At 53.0% G+C, this 22,783-nt stretch overlaps 1 protein-coding gene across 1 annotated transcript; it reads right to left on the bottom strand.

Moving 5' to 3' along the window:
* Window positions 1-12,032: 12,032 nt before the first annotated feature.
* On the bottom strand, window positions 12,033-14,390 carry LOC119098063 (dynein assembly factor 1, axonemal-like). Its single transcript, XM_037220994.1, is given in 4 exon segments — window positions 12,033-12,399; window positions 12,401-12,511; window positions 12,514-13,093; window positions 14,282-14,390. Coding segments are annotated over 3 exon segments (987 nt in total). The 5' UTR covers window positions 13,030-13,093; window positions 14,282-14,390; the 3' UTR covers window positions 12,033-12,039.
* Between the last annotated feature and the right edge of the window lie 8,393 nt (window positions 14,391-22,783).

The raw sequence follows: 22,783 nt of genomic DNA, 5'->3' as shown, positions 1-22,783 counted from the left end.
TCCTGATCGCGGCTGTCGACTAGTCGGGCGGGGCTCATCTGACCACGATTCGACACGCGGCCTGGAACGGCGTCAGGCCAGCCACAAGCGCACATCCCGGTTCCCATTCGACAAACGGTGCTGGATGAGTATCGCACGCGGTGCGTCTCAGCTCTCCGGACCATGAGCCCCGGGCGCGAACGGGACGGCGCGGACGGCGCTCCGGTCCCGGCCGAGCCGGACCTCTCCGTCTTCACCGGACTGGCAGACACGAGGACGGAGCCATGTGGCCGTCAAAGCCCTACCGGCGGCGGATGTGGCCATCTGGAGCGAGAACTTAGCGAGAAGTGTACGTCCCAGCTGGGACTGGAGCGAGAATTTCACGAGAAGTGTACGTCCCAGGTGGAACTAGAACAAAAACTTCACGAGAAGTGTGTGTCCCAGCTGAGGCTGGAGCGCGAGAACGTCACGAGAAGTGTACGTCCCAGCTGGGGCTTGAGCAAGAACTTCACAAGAAGTGTGTGTCCTGGCTGGGGCTGGAGTGCGAGAACTTCACGAGAAGTGTGAGTCCCAGCTGGGATTGGAACAAGAACTTCACGAGAAGTTTATGTCCCAGCTGGGGCTGGAGCAAGAACTTCGCGAGAAGTGTGCGTCCCGGCTGGGACTGGAACAAGAACTTCACGAGAGGTGTACGTCCCAGCTGGGGCTGAAACGCGAGAGCGTCACGAGAAGTGTACGTCCCGGCTGGGGCTGGAGCGCGAGAACTTCACGAGAAGTGTGCGTCCCGGCTGGGGCTGGAGCGAGAACTTCACGAGAACTGTGCGTCCCGGCTGGGGAGGCGCGCAGCAGCCGGAGATCCGAGCTGGCGACCCAGGAGACTGGCTGCGGTGGTGAGCCCTCCTGCAGCTGGCCGGCGGCACCGGCGCCCAGTGCGCGCCACCGCCGGCTCCAGGCCAGGCCTCTGCCACTGCACCTGGGAGCAGGCCGGCCACTGGTGTGTGACAGCCGCCGCGGGCTCGGACCGACCTGGACACGTCCGACACGCTTCACTGGAGGCGGGGCGGCCGGCCGAGATTGATGACGAGTGCCCACACCGCGCTGCCGCGGATGCAGCCGTCCGACACCGAGCAGCCCAACGACGCGCCGACCAGACCAGAACACGAGGCGCCATCCGGTGTCGCACGGAAAGGAGCCCGCCCAACAGCAGTCCACCACTGGCGCCCTACCCGGACACGCCCTACCAACAGCTGGTAACAGCTGCAGACCGCGGCGTCATGAGACGCTGGGAATCGGTCGTCCGTCGCCCTCTGACGGCCGCTGAGGCGGGAGGGACACACCGCCGCACCTCGGCCTGGTGGCCGGCGGAGCGCAGCAGCTGCCCCGCCGCAGAGGGCCCCGTCACGCCGAGCGGCCACCGATCACTGGGCGGCGCGGTGACCCAGTCAGCGCGGGACGGGGCCGGACCCGCCGCCGACGTGCCGCCTCACCCGGTGCCGGCGCCGGGCCCGGAGGCTCCGGCTGTCCAGACATCTGTCAGGGCCGAGTCGGCCCACTTGGCCACCTGTCGGCGGCGCGGCCGTCTCAGGACGCCGGCTGAGCGGCAGACGGCGACCGGTGACGCGCCCCGCCCCGCCCCGGCCCGGCCCGGCCCGACGCCAGAGGACGGCACCGTCAGCTGCGGCCGCGCCCGGCCTCATGCACCGATGGCAGCCGCGCCGGCCGTCCGACGGAGCAGTCGACCGAGCCGCGCCGGGCCGCTGACCACGCCAGCCAGCCAGGCCCGTGTCATCTGTTATCTGTATCTGAGGTCATTTACTCCCGCGCGGTGATTTTTCATCCCTAATGGCAGCAGGGTAGGTATGATCTGATGCGTGTCGAGCCCCACCATAGGACGTTCGAGTTCTGGTGCGATTAGTGGCGCGGTCGGCACTGAGGCACCCGGCTCGCCAGCGTGAGGCCAGAGATCGAATCTGGCACATTTCCTCACGCCTCGCTGTCCTATCTTGACAAATGGCGTAACGAGCTGAATGGCTGCGCCACGAATGACGACAAGCGTTGATCAGCAAATTAGCTCTTTTCCCGCTATCACTATCAGACGGAAAGTTAATTTGGTGCCAAATCTGAAATCACGAAAACTGGTATGAACAGGAGCGAAACCTATTGTTTGCCGTCAGGTCTTTCAAAACAACAAAATAACAAAATAATAAAATAACAAAACTGTTTTGTTTCGTAATCATGTATGTACCAACCCGCGATTTGACGTCGGTGAATTTAGTCCTATGAGACAGAATCATGGCAAACGTGAAATGACGAATGCGTCATACGCACATGATGAAACAAGAACGCTTCCAGAGCAAAATCCGACGGCTATTTTGATAGGCCTACGACGAACGATTGTTTTCAACCCTGTTTGTATTAACCCTTCGGACATGGCAAATATGGAGTCAAACTGGGCTCTTGTCTGGATAACGCCAGTGTGTGGGAAAGGCCAGTGTAAAGGCCGCATGGTTCATCCGTGAACAGCAGCAATCGGTGTCTGCCTATAATCGGGGCGGGAGGGGGGGGGGGGGGGGGACGGCCATGCATGTGTATTGAAGACATTCAATTTGCCACGAGCTGATTACAACCGCGCTGCTGAAGGCATGCTGATGATGCAAGAAGAACGAAATAATGCAAATTAGCATTACCGATTCTAGAGCGGAAAAGCAAAGTAGTTCACTGAGGAAGTGCGATCACTGCAATACCCATGGAAACACTCCGTTCGACCTTCTATACTACTCCAGCGCTGGAAGCTGGGTCCTGGCTGAAATCTCAACACAATAGCCCTGAACTCCTGCTATTTTGTTTTGTAGCAGCCTACCCGGAGAAGCCTGACACTAATGTGAGAAGCGTCAACTGAAAAATCGGCGAAACTTTACACGGCTGGAAAAAACTAATAACACAGCTTGGAAAACGCTACTCACTGAGGCACGCATAGTTAAAGCAAGGGCTACCTTACAGACACTGGATGATAAACATAGCCAAAAAGTGGCGAGCGAGCTGGGCGGCGCCACGGCGCCATCTGGGGCCCAGGCTCCGGCCGGCCGTGCGCGGTGTCCTGCCGGCGCCGGCACGCCAGCGCCAGCGGGGCCGGCCCGACTGTCCCGATTACAGGCGTGCACGCCTCAGCAGACGTCACTGCCAGACGGGCGGAGCGTGGGCGGTCACGGCGGGGGGACTGGTCGGCCTTCGCCGAGGCGGCCGCCAATCACCTGCAGCGGCTGCGCGGCCGCCTCCAGCCCCGGGTCTGCGGCGACGATCCGCCGCCGCCTGCAGACGCTCCGGCGCGGGGCGGCAGCGGCGCCGCCGGCACTACGTCACGGCGTGGCCGTAACGGCGTAGACAGCGCCGGCGCCTATCGGGCGGGCCGGCGGCGCCGCTGCCAGGCAACACGGGAGCGCTGCAACAGGCCCAGGCTAGGCCACAGCTAACACGCGGACCGCCCGGTGCCGAGCACAGCCGTGCGCCGAGCCGGGTGCACCTGCAGCCGTCACCTCCCCATGACCGCGCCCGGAGCACTGACACTCGATCGGTGCCCCCCCCCCCCCCTCCGCCCCCCACCTGTGTTCCGGCTGAAGCCCGGCGGTGAGGCACGCGCCAGGGACGAGACCGCCAGCAGCGTGACGCAAGCGAGCGGCGGCTCGCGTCGTGGGCGGGAGCACCGGCTGGCGGCGGGCCAGACGGGCCGAGCCCCGTCGGCCCCGCTGGTGGCGTCTGGCCGAGCTGAGACGCCGTATTTCAGCAGAGCCCGGGATATCGACCGCGTACTGGATACCTGGTGCCGCCAGCCGTATCGACCGGACACCGGGGCCCAGTTCTTCACTAATTTACGGCACAAGCTCCGCCCGTTGAGGGAGCAACCTGTGGCGTCACAGATAGACGCCAGTGAAGAAGGCCTTTAGTTCCAAAGATGGGCACAAGTAGAACCCGCCGATTCGACCCCATGGATACATATGTACGCCCGCAGGAATGGCGCACTTGACTGGTGTGCGAATGAACAGCTATTGGCGAGTTCTACGGCTAAGGACATCATTATCGATCACACTACCCACATGCGATCGAGACTTTCCCATTTGCCGGACATCCGCAGGCCATCCGCAGGCTATCGACCGTTGCTGGACGTTGCTACGGTAACAGCGGCGACTTAGTTGTAAGTTGTAACGACTTAAGTTGTAAGTTGTAACCAAACGCCCAAGGTCGCGACCTCAATGGGCGGAGCTTGGCTCGTAAGCCAACGAAGAACCGGGCCCGGGCGTCCTTGCAGCGTGATGTCGCCGAGTTCACCACCTGACGTACCTCCGAGCCTTGGAGAACGACCGCCTTCAGCTATCGACGCGAGCCGGTGCCTACTTCGAGCCCGCGCCGCGCTCCGCCTCGGTCGCCGACCGCAGCCCTATTGCCGCCGACCGCCGGCGCCGCTGCGTCAAAGACGAGCCGACCCCCTCACGCCACACGCGCCGCCGCCGCCACGGCACTGGCTGCCGACACAACGCGGAGCGCACGGAGCGCGCCGCGTCCGCAGCGCTCCTGGCGGCCACTGGCGCACCCAGAGTGCGGGTAGGCTGTGGACTGAAGGCATCTTCCTGCAAGTTCAGATACTCAGAAAGGCTGGCCACGCCTGGGCGGGTACACGTCAGGTAGCGTAGCTCTTTTTTAAATCAAGAAGTCTGGCCTTGAAATGTTTTATCGGTACCTGCTAACTGGCTTGATGGGCCATTCCTACAGGCCTGGCGCCCCGCACTCTTTTTTAAAGATTTAATCTACACATTTTCAATGGATGGATTTATGAAGTCAGAGCTCACGCTAAGCAGTGATTGTTGTATGAGCCCTGGCCCCTACCATCCGAACGCACAATTCCAGGTCAACAGTATAATTTAATGGCGTGCCGCACTTAACGTGCCGCAATGCTCAGCACGGTCCGTCCTGCCCTTTGACGTCATCTGACCTTTGCCGCGGCCGCTGCCACGACCGTGGGCCACAGCAGACAAGGGCAAATAGCGAGCACCTAAAGCGAATCGAACTCACCCCGTCACAGGTGGGTGAATCGGAAGGCAGGCGCTCTAACCACTCGAGCCATCGGGACGGACTCTAATTTCATCTCTGTAATTTAATCCAGTGCCGCCCATCTTCCTAATCGCATCTACAAATTATTTGAGCGCACGGTCAACGGTCGCATCAGGCCCAGGTTATTATCCTATCCCCCCCCCCCCCCCCTCACCGAATCTCATCAGACCGGTTTTGTCACGGCTGCCTCACAGCCGACAGCCTCATTATAATCATCAATTCAGTTCAACGCATCAGTTGGTTACCGTTGCCTGGCCCGTACACCCAAAGAAGCATTTTACGGAGCACAGAACAATGCACCTCTAACTGAATTACACAAAATTGAAGCCGGCGACAAACCCGGCCAATCTATTAAAAGTTTCATAGACAGGGCGTTCTCAGTTCGCTGTTACAATGTACTATCTGCGCTGGTAGCGCAGCACCATGGCAATCCCAGGACATTGCCAAGGCTGCTGTGGGCAGAAGCTTCTTCGCGTACCTGTGGCTCCTTTCAGTCCCGATGGAGAAACTGTCCCCTCAGTCCCCGGTACCTCGGCATTTATCGGTCGCGGGTACATCTCTTCTCTCAAGCTTTGATTCTACTCCGTCTTTGCACCCTTTGATCCGAGCATCTTTAGTCATTGACGTTTTTCGTATATATTGCAAAAAGCTTGAATGCTCTAGGTTATCCTAAAATCTGCGCTGCACATTGCCTCACAGGTACCCTCTGCTCCTCCCGTCCCCTAGATGGCCACAGGTGTGCCCTGCACCGCCCGCCCCCCAAGATTGCCACGGGTGCACTATGCACCTGCCGTCCCCCAGACTGCCACAGGTGCACTCTACACCATCCGTCCCCCAGACTGCAACAGGTGCACTCTACACCATCCGTCCCCCAGACTGTTACAGGTCCACTCTGCACCGCCCGTCCCCAGACTGCCCACAGGTGCATTCTGCTCCGCCCGTCCCCCAGACTGCCACAGGTGCACTCTACACCTTCCGTCCCCCAGACTGCCACAGGTGCATTCTGCACCTCCCGTCCCCCAGACAGTCACAGGTGTACACTACACCTCCCATCCCCCAGACTGCCACAGGTGCACTCCACACCTCCTGCCCCCCCCCCCCCCCCCGAGATGGCTACAGGTGCACCCTGCACCTCCTTGTCCCTAATCTGCACCTCCCCATGCCCAATCTGCACTTCTCCGCCCCGATCCGCACCGTCCCGTCCCCCAGATCGCCGCAGGCGTGCTCTGCCCCTGGCCGTCCCCAATCTCTTGGATGGAAACTGATCGCCCTCCCCAGATACCGCAGAAAATTATAGGATTTTAGGGCCTTTAAGGAACGCAACTGAGCGAATTGATGTATTTTACGGATGAATTAGATTCACATTATGATCCATCAACTACAAAGAGGCTTCTCGGACTACAATTTGGACTCTAGTTGAAGCTTAAATGAACGTGAATCAGATATGAACTGAAATCATCTTGAAGCCAGAAGCACACCCAGACTCGGAATCGGACCGAAATGAACCAAAACTTGATTCGTACCAGAGCAGGGAGACGTCTTGTGTGGCAGAAACGAAACGACATGCTATGTGACGACTGTCGGTTGCTGGGTGGATGCCGCTAAAGAACAAGCTAATGGAGCGAGACACATTCAGCAGCCAATGGCAACGGCTTTTGTCAATGCGTTGGGAAGCTTCCGTTCATGGGTACTGAACAGGTCAACGTCCCCCAATGCGCAATTCGTTCGCCACGAATAACATCGCTTGCGGAAGCCTGATTCAATCTTGTCGGTCTTGACAATTTTAGTCGACGAAGCCGAGGACTTTACGATCAATTGCGGTTTTGACCATCATAGGGAGGGAAATGAAAAAAGGCAACTACTGGGGTAGCATCGGTCAGAATAATCAAGGCCACCCGCCTCCGTAGGATGCGAGGCCCAACGCCCCCCGGCTGAGGCAACGTCGTTTTAAATTCGAGATCGGTTTCGACAGTGTGGCACTGGCCGCTCACCGGTCACTTGCTGACACCCTCGTGGGTCGGGCAGCTTAAGATCCGTTTGTGAGTTGCGGCCGGGACATCCTCCAGCGCAGTGTAGTTGGCTGCACTTCGCCTGCCCAAGTTAGCTAAGATCTGACATCGACGCTTACAAACGCCCAAAAACGGCACCATCCATGATTTGTGTACGAAAGCGCGTGGCCTTGTGCACACATCGACTCACACCTTTGCCTGTACGATTTTTTTTCTTCTAATATGTTAATCTCGCGTCGCTGCGCGGCGGCGGTGCCACGAACTTTGCGCTGGGCAGCAGCGATGATTTTCCAGGGTGGGGGGTGGGGGGGAGGGCGCATTCCGGACAAATTTGACCCTCTTCACAAGAGAACCTAGTGGGCAGTGTCATATCTAGGGAGAGGGGCACCGAGCGCATGTGCCCTCTTACCAAATCATTACATGTGTCTCAACCGAATAATATCGAGAATGAAGCCTTCTGATCATCCAACCAAGTCTCTCGTCTTCCACGAGGTGTGTCGTGTGTTGTTGGGTCGACTGTGCTGGGCTGAATCAGGGCTGGCCGTGCACATTTAGATTATGAACGCGACTCATCATAATCTGTTTGTTTCACCCTGTCTCCTTGACAGCCTGCATCAATGACGACCTTATCTCAGACAGCTTCGTAAAGAAACTTTGGTCTCTAGCTCGGACCCGCATCCAAATACCTCGACATAATGGACCCGGGCCGTCATCTAAGGTCAAGACTTCTAGCTCGGACTCACCAGCCGTAAAACTGAATGGATCCGAACTATAGCTCAGGGTCCCAGGACTGGGGACTTGAGCTCGAAGCGGAAGCAGTAGACTTTGACTCAGACTTAAGAGATCAGGACTGGGAACGTAACCCTGTTTCTTTCGCACTGGAACTGTGCTTGCATCACGGGTCATTCTACGGGTGGAATGATATGGGCATTGTAACGATCAGCACGGTTTGAAATTGATATCTGTTAGCACTGAGCAAGTCCACCGTGGACGATGAGCAACGAATATTTAAGGTACCGCAACATGCACCATGTAAGCGAGACATGTACAGCTTCATGAGCGCCCACTTCGGTGCGAGGCAAATGTATGTGGAGCTCGCGGACGTGTTGACAGGTCTCTGCCACCAGACCATACATACAGACGCCACAACAGCCTGCGGGCTGGACTTCACAACGGTCGGGGGGGGGGGGGGGGGGTCATGCGGTGACACGGCACACGGTCCAACATCGCAGGGCCACGGAGCCACCTCACCTGGCACACCGGCGCGCGCGCGCGGCCCGACGCTACTGCGGCTGGCCGCCGGCCGGCCGCTCCGCCTCCTGAACCGGCGGCGAGCCCGAGCGCCTGGGCGTGCTGCAGGCCGACACGGCCGCATCGTCCCGCGGTGAGCTGAAACACGCACCCCTCCATCACGTCTGGAACACCTGCCGACGCTTATACCGACTCTGAAGAGGCGGGCCCAGTCGCAAGGTGGTTCGCCGACACTTAGAGGGGCGACTACTCAAAGTACACACATTTAGTTTTTTTTCCTCCAGCGATCATTTCTGCTGGAATGAAGCCGAAATACCACGCCAAGTAAGGCAACTAATACCACCTCCAGCCCCCCTCCCAACTCCCCTATCTTGGCCCAACACCCAAGGTCGTCGAGAACTCACATAGGAGAGTCGGAGTCGGCGAGGAGGGCGGCGGCCGCTTCCAAGGTGTGGCAGGGCCGCGACGCCTCGCCAGACGGGTCGTGACCGTTGGCCGCTGCCTCGGGCGTGCCGACAACCGCCGGAGGCAGGTCAGACGGCAGCGCGGCGTCGAACGCCTCGCTCGGCGGCGTCCGGTGCTCGTCCTCCAGAGCCGAGTCGAACGTGGTGTCGGGCGACGGCTCGGACGCCGACTCCATGGGCTCCGAGTCGGGGCCGTCGCCGCCGCTGGTCCACGCCTCGCCGGCGGAGGTGTCCGAAGCCAGGAGGTCGGGCTCAGTCGGATCGCGACAGCTATTCTCAGCCAGCAGGCGAGACGGCGCCAGGTCGCTGTCCTCGCCGCCGTACGGACTGTGCACGTACGCCCGGTTGAGTAGGTCGATCGGGCCGCCTTGCGGCAGGCAGCAGCCGCCGCTGGTCGGCGACAGCGGAGCGTCACCTGAGACGCTCTCCTGGACTGAGACCAAACTATCTTCATGCACGGGGGAGACCTGCCCGGCGTCTGACGGACAGTTTGGAACGAGGCTCTGGAGATAACCATCACCGCTGGTGACACACACAACCGTGTCCATCAGACCGTCCTCCTGGACAGAAGCAAGGTGATCAGGGTTTCCGTCGATCAGAGATGTCTGTCCGTACGTCACATACGCTTCACCGACGTTAACTGGCCACGGCTGCATGTCCCGTGAAGTGGTATCCGCACTTAAGCGCGTTGTGCTCCTATTGGCTCCGCTTTGTTGTTCGTTCATATTAGCCGCTTCTGCTTGTAAGGGTGCCTGGCCCTTTGCCAGGCATGCGCCATCCGTCGCAGACGGTGGATCACCTGCAGAGGTGTCCCGACCAGTCAACAGTCGCTCGGCTGTCGAAGCCTGTGGTTCACTTGTCGCGTCAGCAAGGCCGGATATCCAGGAAGTGACCCCCTGGGCATGGGCATCACCCGATAGGATATTTCCAGCAAGACTGTGGTCTTCCATCACCGGCGCGTGACCAGCCAGAGCATTTCGCTGTTCAACCAACGGGTCTCGAGCTTCTCCAACACCTGGCTGAGAGGCTGCTGACATCAGATTAGTCGGGCCAATCAATGGTGTCGCCATGTCTTCTCTCCCGACAGAGGCGCGGATCTCCGGAAGGTCTCGGTCGTCACTGGCACGGGAGAGGCAAGGACCGGCGCCGCTGCCCCGCCCAGCAGCGGGAAGGTCTTGGTCGCCACTGCCACGGACGAAGAAGGGACCGGCGTCGCTGCCCCGCCCGGGGGCGGGAAGGTCGCCAGCCCCATTCGTCTCCGGTACGCAGCCTTCGACCAGGCTGATCGACTCGCCAGAGGCCAGCGATGGGTTCAGGCTGTCCCCAAACGTGGAAGTCGTCGATACAGCGTCCACGTCTGCGTTGTCGGTGGTCTCGAAGACCACCTCGTCCGACATCGACAAACACACCACACCGACCGCTCCGCCCTCAGCCCCACAGCTGCTTTCAGGTCTGTCGACGCCGAACAGATGGATCCCCATCTGGTGCAGCGTCGGGTCTGGCAGCACGATGTCCATGTCCTGCAGGCTGTGGGAGACGTCCTCAGAAAGCTGTTGCCGTATGGCAGCCGCCGACAGCGGTCGCAGGTCGACCTCGGCCCCTTCGTCCGGCAGGCAGTCATTCAGTCGATCCTCTTCAATGTCATCTGCTCCGCGCATCGCCTGCTCCATCGCATGCTTGATGCCTGTGACGCGTCGCTCCATCAGCAGTTCTGCATCACGAAGCAGCAGGTTAGCGGTGCGATGGTGACGCGGGGAGGGTCTGTGGAAGGCTTCTTTCTCTTTTGTAAGGTCTGAACATCCTCGTCATCATCATGCACGTGAGAGTTATGTGGGTGCTGTTCCATTTCAGATTGTTGGGTCGTCGGTGCCTGCAGATGACTTAAATCTGTAATTGTACTGCAGATCACTAATTCTTCTGGATCCATAGACGTGGTTTCAACATCTTCGTTATCTTCGTCATCATCAGCGTACTCACCCGAGTCACTTGAATCGACCTCTTCTTTTACGCTTTGACTAACTGGTGCCTCCGCATGCTCAATAGGTTGATACGGGGCATCCCTGGAGTTGGTAGAACTGTCACCTGATGTAATTACTGCGACCTCATGCTCCAAAAGGATAGGGCCCAGCTCGGTTGGATCGCTCTTCTCTGGTGGGTCAGCTTCCTCTAGTCCCATTGGCTGCTCAGAGAGTGAAGGGTTCGCGGTAGGGCCCACGTGATCTTCCTGTCGCAACGGTTGGTGGGCAGGACCTCGCTCTACAGTGTCAGGTATGGCTAGATAACCACTAGCGCAGCCCACAGGAGCTGATGACAGCACATACTCCGGTCCAACGTGACTTTCTTCAACGGGGGCCGTTATGACAATCTGAGGGCATGCAATCTGAGCCGCTTCGTCAGGCCCCGAGCCCTGCTTCGGTGGATCCTCTTCGACCTCGCTTGCACTGGCCGAAATGTCGGTAACATCACTTTGTACTGTCGGCGGGTTCAAAGAACGGTCACTATTGCTGTTGTCATGTTCTTTCCGTCTCTCACACGTAAATATTCTTGTGCCGGAGGAAGACACTTCGGTAAGCTGATCATTGCTACCACGATTTGCAGCTTGCAGGTCACTGCCCATAACTATTTGGGCAGTGTGGTCACCGTCGCCGTCGTCATCCAAATTTTGTTCCAAGTCTTGGACGCCATTCTTGCTGGGATCACTTTCATGTGAAAAACAAACCTCTTCAATGAGGGCAGTTCCAGCGGCGTCGACCGCCTGGCCCGTCACGCCAAAGCGCACGTTCTTCGACTCCGAAATCTCCAACGGCGTCGGCTCGTCCTCGAGCGGATTCCAATGGCCACGCGCGTCCAGAGATGATGCAAAGATGGAGCGGGCCTGTGGTTCCAGAGCATCGCCTGCATGCCGCTCGGAGGAGTTTGCATCGTTTCCCGCCTTCAGATAGGTCAGGTCGATCAGCTCCACCTCGGGACTCTTTCCCGTTTTTGTTTCTGGTTGGTAAATCCAGACGTTCCGCATTTCCTTCGGTTTCAGGTGGGACTTCATGATTCATCTTCATCTCCAGATTCAAGAGGAGGCATATCTTCATATCCAGCTTCGCTGCCAACCACGTCCTGGGCTTCAACATCATGGACGGTACGCTCTTCGTTGATTTCCTTTTCAGGCCTGTGCTTCCAACTTGCTGCCGACAATAGCCGTTCCAGCGTCTTCTTCACCAGCAGCCTTTGCCTTTTTGTCAGCGTCCGCAAATAGTCTGATGCGCGTCTTCAGCGAAGCGATCGAATTCACGCTGTCCTCGATTCGTTTCCTTTCCATTTGGATTCCAGCGGTCACGCTCCGCCCGCTCCTCCTCACGGCCTCCACGGGCCCAAGCCTCAGCACACGCGCGGTCCTTTGGAAACACTGGCCGCTCGTCTAGATACGTCAACCTCTTCACGCGGACGGTCATGATCCTGCGGTAGTCCTGGATAGTTCTCAGGGCCGGGTTTCCCATCAGATAAACTACACGAAGTTCCTTCATCTCTTCAAAGACGTCGACGATTGAGCTGTCGTAGAGCCGATTGTGTGACAAGTCCACGACAGACAGTGAGCAGCAGGCTCACCAGATGGCGGATGTCCTCCGTTTCCGTCAGGTGATTGTGGGAGATCTGCAAGTTGGTCAGCTTTGGCAGGCAGCCAAGGCCGCTGATTTGGGAAATGAAGTTGTGGACTTCAAATTCAAGGTGTCCAGATTAATCAAGCGATCCAAATTCTCTATCTTCTTGAGCAGGTTGTGGTGGAGAAACAGAGACCGCAGTTCAGTGTTGTTCTCCAGGTTTTCAATGCGGCTGATGCCGTTGTTCTCAAGCCATAAACAACGCAGCCCAGTGTACTCCTCAATATTTTCTATTTTGGTAAACCCTTTGAAGTGCAGGTACAGAACATCGTTCAAGTATGGAGTACTGTACAACTTCATGTCCCTGCAGATTTTCTTTAAGCTTTCCTTGGTCATTCGCGGCCACTTGGCGGAGTCTTTCGCTGGGCTCAGCTCTGACGGGTTACCTTTGTTTTCTTCATCTCCACGCTGACTGTCGGAACCAGCATCCGCTTCCTGAGGCAGGCCACCCTCTTTCTCACTGTAAGTGATGTCCAGACTACTCTCTTCATCCTTTTCGTTGTCAGGGCAAGGTGTGTGTTCCAGCTCCCCACATGTTGGGACCGTTTCCGAGACAATCGGCTCCGGCATGACTCAGGGACTAACCCTTCTTTGTAATTCGAGTTATGCAGAGAACAACATAAAATATTTGGACCTGTGAAACACGATGCCGGTCAAACTACCACGATACTGAACTTTTCGGGTGTGACAGTCGAGACCCAGTTCGATACCGGATGCAAATAAATCATCCCGAGCCGGTCTTATTCAACCGGCTGCTTGGGCACCTGACAAACGACCATCATGCTATGTGCTCGTCCATAAAGTATGAAGTGTATCATATCCCAGTACATAAATGTTGACAGTCAAAACGCCTTGAGTGGGTCCTTCTGATCGTCTTCAAATGACCTCGCTATCCCAAAACAGGGCCACTTATTACATAAAAGAGCCTCCTGATGTAGAGAGGGGCTTCCTCATCCCGAACGGAATGCTTCCAGGGCCTGCAAATCAGGCCATCAAGCCTGGTTATCTCTAAACGGGACATCTTGATCCGAAGCTATGGCCATCGGACGCGTGAAACAGGTCTCCTTTTCCAGAATTGGGACCTGCTGAATATTGAGGGCGCCTCCTAACCAAGTAAATGACCCTCCTAGCTGTAGTCGGGAATTCTCGAGCCAGCAAAGGGGCCCCCTCAACACAACATTGGGCCCACCAATCTAAAGTATGGGCTACTTTATTCATAAAGCTGGTCTTATGATGCAAAAACAGCCCCTTGATACAGAAAACGTCTTGGGCCCGATTTAATATTTTAGCTCAGTTATGGGCCCATCTTAACCTGGATTTTGATATGGTACTCCCCCCTTATTTTCAGGGATCATGGCCTTGCCCCCCCCCCCCTTTCCACACAGGGACTTGCTCCCAAGCCGCGCCGCCCTGCACAGATGAAAACCTTACCTGCTTCAACATATGAGACTGACGCAGTTGCGAAAAATGTCTGGTGGAAGGGCGGAGTATGGGGAAGAGGAGCTTTCTCAGTGCGTGGAAAGTTTGCGAGAAGTCCATATTTTACCAGCCTCCTGGCTTTAACATGTCGCTGCACGGTTCTGCCCAGGCTTGGTGGGCTGCAGTGAGGTTTCCCGGTGTCCTGGGGGGGAGGGGGGGGGGGAGGGGGGAGGGGGGGAAGTGGGAGGGGGAGGGGGGGAGGGGGAGGGGAGGTTGCATGCAAGAGGATGCAGCCGCGCCGAATATTTCGGAAAAAATAACCCGAAGCGCCGAATGGATGAAAATATGACGCAAAACTGCACTCGGCCTCCCCAACTAGTGTGCTCTCGCCAATGACACTTACTCGTATTTCACGTCACCACCAACTTACTACCACTATCTTTGAAATAGCTGCCCTATGAATACTGGCCTTGCTTTCTACAGTAACCACCCGTGCAACGATCAACACCACATTTCCAACAGCCGGCCGCAAATCACCCAATCCAAATAGACGTGCGTCTCGAAGATGCGCTGTCGCCATGGTTACGAGAACATTTTGTTTGTGAAAAATCCAATTAAATAAATTTAATTTTAAATTACAGAATATTTAGCCATAAATTAAAATATTTAATCAAAATCAATAAGGTGCTCAGAGAGCAGCATTCAGATCCAGTTTCTAACCCAGCAATGTATTTACATTGCCTCGAAATTTGAAGCCTCTTGGGATTCCAAAAAGCAGCGTTTCTTGCGCTCCTGGGATATTCATAACGCAGCTAAGTCGCCAAGTCTCGGTTAGGATTTGAACACGTGATTATTCGTGAAAGGGATTTTTCTGATGGGTGGGACTGCAATGGGCTTATCTTATTGCTGGATATACTCAAGCTAATGTGTCGTGAGTGATTTGTGAGGACAGCCGAAGTCGACGTGGGTTATTAAGGTAAGCTCTACGTGCCTTTGAGCTTGTGAATGGTTAACATTATAGAAATGGGAACAACCCTATTTGTCCAATCTTAAAGTGAACAAAATATTGGCAAGCACCTACCTTCCTGGTGAATTCTCACAGCCATCACACACACCAGGCTGTCAGGTATGTGATCTAGCAGCAATTCCCAAGCCTGTGAACCCTGATATGCATATGACAGTGATCCAGTGAGTGATCCAGAGATGTAATGCTGCCAGCCCCCCTGTGGGTAAGGTGGTCAACACGCAATTCCTCTGAGAGCGTGGTCTTTTAAGGAAAACATGGCAAGACTGGAATCTAACATAATATAGCCTAACATAGCTTAACCTAATCTTATCTTATTTGATCTAGCCTAACCTCACCTAACCTAAAACTGATGTCCCATTACAGTCTGCGCTATCAGTGCTTCAGACTGATGTTTGAATGATACATGCTGTTGTCATGATTATTATATTTTGATGGTAAGATGTCCATATAGTATTCCTGTTTTGTGATTACTTAAAGTGGCTGATGTCTCAAGAGTGTCATTTAGTGGACAGTTAAATGGTGCAGCAGAAGTTACCCATGTGGACTATAGCCCAAGATCCTGTGATAAGTGAGACGAAACCAACTGTCTTTGCTGTATTCAGAGCCATGTTTGTCATGACATGAGCATATATGATGGCATCCATCAAAGCACGACTGTTTGAGAGGCACAAAATGTTGGACTCCCCATCATGTTTGCCTACTGATTCTACCTACCCACCTGTGTACCCATCAATCAGCATTTAGCTGAAATTCTGGTGAATAAACCAGCCATGAGTTATAATGTACTTTTTTTGGGCATGATTTGCAACCACACCCGACCATAGTGTTTTACTGTGCAACCTTATCCCCTCTCCCTTTATTATACATTAGTTGTGCTGCATCAAGACACTTTCTTCTCCATGTTGTGGCTTAGTGAATGAATGACCCAACAACATCAAGTTAATGCATGAGCCCAAAACAGTTAGTTAATGAATTACCTTGATATACTGTCACTGCTAACTGCTGTTTAATTGGGACAAAAACATTCAATATATGGCTTACCCAGGCTGTTCCATTGCATGTAGCATTATTGCTGTCAAATTATGGCATGTGACATTACCTCTATAGGTTTGTTGATTATTTCAGAGATATATGCATTTTAAAATAAAAGTCAGTACCATGTTCTCTCCTGGTGGAAGTGTAGTTATTAGAGATTAAGTGCAGAATAAATGAAACTCAGCTCTCCCACTCAAAGTCTGAAGCATTGTATGCACAAGCTGTGCCGGGGGACAGCAGAGGCAACCTTCTTATCCTTTCCCAAAACATTCAACAATTAACACCAACTGTTTTGTATGGTATGGAAGTAAAGAATGTATATATCTGCTGTCCATTGTGCACCTATGAACAAGTGAAACTTTGTCACTTGTCAAACTTTGTCTCACTTTGTCATTGTTCTATCTGCCATTCCATGTATCCACAGATAAAAAGCATTAGGAAGTTCCTGCTTCAATTGCTTTGATGCAACCATCTTCTGGCAGCAGTTTGCACTCATGTTAGCAGGACACAGGTACAAGCATTCACAACCCCTGCTAAGAACCCCTGTCAATGGAAACTCCTAAACCCCTGTCAATGGAAACTACACTGCCAAATTAGCATCATGCAGGATTGTGGTGCTTATTATTTTGTGTAAAATGGAGTGGATGTGTCACATTAGCTTTGGGATAGAGTTCTTGCTTTAGGCTGTTGTTTAATTGGTAAATTGTAAATCACTTTTGTGACTTTTCTATCACCTGTCTGGTGACAACCTATAAACAAGTAAAACTTTGTTACTTGTCAAAATTTGTCATACTTTGTCACCTTTCTATCTGCCTTCTGCCTAGCCACAGGTAAAAAGCATTAGGAGGCTCCTGTTCCAAGGGCTTTGACACAACCATCTGCTGGTAGTAGTTTGCTTCCATGTTAGCAAACACAGGCACAAGTCCTGACAACTCCAGCATGGAACGTTGATGGAAACTACACTACCAAATTAGCATCATGCAGGATTGTGGTGCTTAGTATGTTGTGTAAACTGGAATGGATGTTACACATCAATAGCTTTTGGATAGAATCCATGCTTTTGTATGGTTGTTGTTCAATTGATAGATTGGCTTAATTTAATTGTGTGAACTTTTTGCTAATTTCACATCAGTTGCTTCGGTGTTGGTGTCCTTGCAAAGCCAAGCACCGCAAGGTCTTGTACTGCTTGAGGGACGAACGTGAATCAGGTCTAAAACATTGCCAAATCGGTTTTATTTTTTATTCGCCCGTTTGTTATGTATAGGTGTGTCAACGGGCAAGTCAGGAAACTCGATTTAGAGTATCATGTAAGGTAATAAATGACATGTAAAAAACATGTGACATAACATACTGAGGCTTTCAACTGCACACTGATGCCACCAGTAAGCAAAGCTTGCACAATGGCGGACTATCTTTTGACGTGATTCTCTTTGACATTTTCGAATTTCGCTCTCATCTCTGTCGGCTTAGGTTTATTTGGACTTTTCGTCTTTTGAATGCCTTCCATTTTAAACTTCGCCGCCACTGAATTTTATGTCTGGCAAGCGATTCGCTGACTTCCCAGTTCAACTTGAAGTTTCCAATTTTTTTTACATGAATTTTTCAAAATCTTGAACATCTTGAAGATCATTCGATGCAGTCACTGCCCAGTCCTTATGACCTTAATCTCTAGTCTGAGTTACACGTGCGCGAAAATATGCGTAAAGGGAATTTTTCACATTTGAAGATATTGGAGCAAGCGTCAGATATGATGAAACAAACTTACTTATGACTATTGGTGTAATTTTCAAGTGCAAATTACTCTGGACAGCAGAATTGTCTGTTTAGTTAATATATTCCTTAATTCGCCATGGTTTCATTACGTCATTGCACCTTGCACAACATTGATTGAGAGTCAACTGATGACCGTTATATCTGGAAATTGTGCTCACGAACTCCAGATATGAACGCTTGGACAATTGCATTCTCCTTGGCCTTGATTGCTGCATGGTTTAGGGAGTGGTAGGATTTGAATGACGTTATTATGACGTCATGAACACCAAGGTAACTTTGAAATATTCTTCTCAAAATACTTCCCATTTTCGCGGGCGCATAGCTCAGAAATTATAGAGGCTTATGCCTTAAGAAGGGCAGGGTTGTGAACAGCACCGAGAAGTCTTCAAGATGGCTGTTTCAGTTCAAAACCCCTGATAAATGTGAAACACTCTTTAAGCCACAGCTCAGATGACCATTGTATACAGTTTGCATGTGGGCGAAAAGGCTGTTAATCGCGACGCTACTGTCTTTTAATTCATGATTCCATCCGTCTTGAGTTGTCTCTCTGGACTAGCGGGGGAGTGTCCCACTCCTGCCGTCGGTATCGCCACGGGCTGGGTCGGCGGGCCGGTGGGGCCTGGGTAGCGTGCGGGCCGGCAGGCCGTAAGTGCCGCGTCGGTGCACCCGGCTGTGATCATTTCCGCACCTCGCTATTGTATAGCGAGTTCCCACTTTTCTGTTGATAGTTTCCAATGAGCACTTGAACAGTGATTTCAAGAATCGAGGCCCTTAAGGAGTGGAGGGTTCATCAAATTTAGACATGCTGCTTTGGTGGTGGAAAACATATTAAAGGGAGCGTTACACATTTACATGGGGTTTTGGGCTGAAATAGCCACTTTGAAGACCTTTCGGTGTTGTTCACAATCCTGCTCTTCTCGAAATGGGGAGCTGTATATCGGGGAGAGTATCTAAAATTCGCCTTGGCATTCATGACGTCATAGTAACGTCATTCAAATCCTCATGAGCCATGCGACGATCAAGGTCAAAATTAAAATTTTCAAGGCGTCAATATCTGGTGTTTGTGGGCGCGATTTCCAGATATAACGGCCGTCAATTGGCTCCCAATCGGTGTTATGCTAGGTACGAAGACGTAATCAACCATGACACATTGAGGAGTATCTTTACTAAACAGAGAATTCTGCCGTCTAGAGCAGTCCTTTCCACTTAGAAAGTTTATCGATAGTAATAAGTGAGCTTGTTTCATCAGATCTGATACTTGCTTTAATATCTTCACATCCCCTTAACCCAGTGGTTCTGACAAAGAACTCAAGTGTCTTTATTTGACTATGGAGTATTGTATTGTTTACATACATCGCTTTTAAATGAAACAGCGTGTTTTGGTTGCGGGGTTGTGCACTTCGCATATTTCTGTCATTTTGCCATTTTCGAACGCTGCCACCGGCGGAAAAAGGCTGCGTGCAGTGGTTACCAAAAGCATAAGCATCGTCTCAGCACGAGACTTACTAAGAATACCAAGCTTTTTCCATATCGAAGATGGTGTTATGTAATATGGTACTTATATTGGTTGAGCTGGTGTAAAATGAGCATGAATATATATATATATATATATATATATATATATATATTCATGGATATCAGTCATGCTGTGTTTGGTCAATGTAGGCCCAATGTCATTCTTTCCATGCCGACAAAGTAGTCACCCGGTAGGCCTTTGGATTGAATTGTCGCTATCATAAATCGTTTGAGGTCATTGGTGCAATTAATGTAAGATTTTTCAGGGTCTGATATATTTTTTCTTGTGTACGGGCGTTTTTTCAGCTGCCGGAGCTTTGGTTGGTCACATTTATCTGGTCGTTTTGCTGCTCGGTGATATGCTTCGCCAGAAAATGCGAAAAAAGGAGTTCACCCCCGGGGACTCGAACCCGGATCTCTGGAATGTCGACCAATCATGCTAACCACTGCTCTCGCAAGTTGGCATAGCGACGAGACTGGCGTCGTATATCCGCGGGGTGGTGTGAACGGTGAATGTCTTTTGTCCGATGCCGGGCTAGCGATGGTTAGGAAAGCAGCCTGGAGACCGGTATTTTCCTGGGCAGGCTCTTGTGACATGCTCAGTAATTGTGAGTATGGCAATCGTGTGTGGTCTACGGATATGTGCTGTCGATCAGCACATGCAGCTTGGAAGGCCGTTATGACTGCCAGACGCGTTGAAAATCGGGTGCTTTTTGAAGATTTCTGTTAGGAAATTCAGTCTGATGTCTGCGTAAGTGCAGCGCCTGTGACGTTATGCATCTACGCTTCTTAGACCCAGGGAGGTATTGCGAGCCTTGTGAGCAAAGAACGGTACTCGCAATGACGATGATCATGAAGCATTGCAGTGTTCGCAATGTTTTATGTGAGATTGGTTCAGTTTAGTTCAGTTCAGTTCAGTTCAGTTCAGTTCAGTTCAGTTCAGTTCAGTTCAGTTCAGTTTCGTTTCGTTTAGTGTAGTTTAGTTTAGTTCAGTTCAGTTCAGTTCGGACTAATGTAGTCTATCAGGTTTGGTCAGGTCGGTTGTGGTGAAACTGTTTATCGTCCGATCGCCCACCATCAGATTTGTAACCGTCGCTGCCAAGCAGTCACCCGAGTCACATTGTCCACGGCCCGGCAGGTGATCGCAATCGCCAGATGAACAATGGCCCGGTCCGCAATCGTCAGATGTACTTTGGTCCGGTCCGCAATCGGTCAGATGAACAATTATCCGGTCCGCAATCGTCAGATGAACAATGGCCCGGTCCGCAATCGTCAGATGTTCTGTGGTGCGGTCTGCAATCGTCTAATAAACAATGGTCTGGTCCGCTGACGATTACGGCGCCTGACTCCAGTGCCAGCACGCGTCAGGCATGTGTCGGAACCCCATCAGAGGCGTTCGTGAATGGCTGTTGTTGAGCTGACGGCACGGTTCCGTGCGCGGGCGGCCCACGCTCTCGTGCCGCCTGCCCGCGCGCCCGCGTGTCCGCGTGCCCGCTCGCCCGCCCGCGTCCCCGCCACTGGCGGAGCTGCGAAGAGTGATGCTCAGCAGCGGATGGTGGCTGGCGAGCGCGCTCAAGCGCCGCGGACCGTGCACTCTATCTGGGTCAGTGTGAGAGATCTCGACTGAGGCGTTCCGTGGGAACTAGAGGCGAGAATTGGCGGCAGTTTAGTATTCGAACCGCCGCGCAGTGATTCGTACTCGGATTAGGAGGTTCGAGATACCATTATTTCTGAATCTTTGCTGCGAGATCTGGAACTAATGCGATATAATAAATAGCGAGGTGGGCGAAAAGTCCGACACAGAACTGACCTAGGCGTGCCATACATAATACCTTTTTCCGATGGAAATTTGAACCCATAATGTATTCCACCGCGTATTTAAATGAGTATTTTCAGGACTGGCTGGTTCTCAGGATTTGAGTCCTTGCTGTCATGTTTCAAATCTTCGTACTTGGGATTCGAGGATTCCAAAAATTCGAGTCAACTCGAATCAATTCGAATCCCGCGAATCCGAATTCTCAGCCCTGGCCGGAACCCGAGGTAGTATACTCGCGGCCAATCTAGCGCCGTCCGTGCCCGCCTGGTTACCTTTTATTTGCGCTGGAGTCATTCCCACCTGTCACAAGCGTCCGGGAAAGACCAGCAGCCGCGGGATCAGCGGTCCATGCGGCTCCAGCCGGCCCAGCAGCCCGTGCCGGCGGCGGTCACGTGCCAGCGCTGCCGCCGAGCGCCGACCAGCAGCCGCAGGCACCGCCGGCCTCCACCCCGGGCGGTGCCGACGGCCAGACGTGACTCCCTCCACCACGCTGGTCAGCCCGCGAGCTGCAGCCGCCTCTGCTGTCGCTCCCAGCTCCAGATGGTGGTACCTCTGCCCGCCCGCTGTGTTGGGTCCGTCTATCGCAGCACCCGCTTATTGCTGGGGCTGTGCGCTACCGGCTCACATCGGGTCATTGCATTTATGTGGAGTATATTCGAGCTGTGATGCTAGCGTTGAAATCAGTGCTCACAGAACCAGTCCAGCAACCTGAAAGAAAGTAGTTATGCCTATAGTTATAGTGTGTACTTCTGCAAATCATTTGCCTATCTGCCTAAACCGTTTTGCTGTTTTGTTTCGGGAAGTTTACAGTAGGCTTATTGAAAGACGAGGGATGGGCTCATCAGTGCTGCGGCTTGAGCTAAGTACAAAAGTACGCAGTGCATGGCAGCATCCTGTTTTGAACCCCGTAATGTCCGGCTTTCGGCGAGCACTTCATTCAGTCCGCTGCAATATCTGTGCAAAGTTTGGCCTTCAGTCAACGTTTCCGTATGGCTTCTAGTATGCTGCGCTGTGTTGGGAGGAACATCGCGACGCGCCATTTATGCCGGCACATTACAGCCAAGTTAGCCAACAGCTGTAGCCTTTCGTGCACAAGTGGCAGTACTTCCGTTGACCGGCGATAGTTGGGGATGGGCTGCTATCCCATCTCCACATAAACTTAGGCTTATTTAGTTACCATGGCTGCTATCGATGGGCTACAAAAGAGTAAACTTTTCCTCTCACTCGAGGAGTTATGAAACTGGGAAATGACCTTGGTAGACGTATTTTTCGAAGCACTTCATACGGTACACCCATGGCTTTGGTCTCAAATTCGAATACAATTTCGCAAACATTTCACAAGAGACACTGTGTTTTGGACAAACAACTACAGATGAGGTTAACGTGTAGTTTTGAAATTTATGTTTTATGGTGCATGGCATTTTATGGTGTTAAGTTTGTTGTGATGTATTGTTTTGGAGTTGTAATTTTATGATATTTTATGGCGCACGGCATGTTTGCCTAAACATAGTGGCCTTTGAGACAAAATTTTATTTTATTCTTATTTGAAACAGAAGCTAGAGCATATGGTATGATGCTCAGTAAGTTGCAGTTCGTCTGAGAGTGTCCGTGATTGATTAATGGAATACTTGAGATATTTTGCCTTGAGGTAACGATGCGTAAAAGTGAAGATACAGTAGTTGCACATGCACGTTTTACTCCAATAATTATTATTACACCTCCAGAGTAGGCGGTTGACC

This window comes from Pollicipes pollicipes, unplaced genomic scaffold (assembly GCF_011947565.3).
Source record: "Pollicipes pollicipes isolate AB1234 unplaced genomic scaffold, Ppol_2.1 Scaffold_2555;HRSCAF=2994_pilon_pilon_pilon, whole genome shotgun sequence".
Taxonomy (NCBI): Eukaryota; Metazoa; Arthropoda; class Thecostraca; order Pollicipedomorpha; family Pollicipedidae; genus Pollicipes; species Pollicipes pollicipes.
The sequence above is the reverse complement of the archived record's forward strand: the minus strand, read 5'-3'. Positions and strand labels throughout refer to the sequence as shown.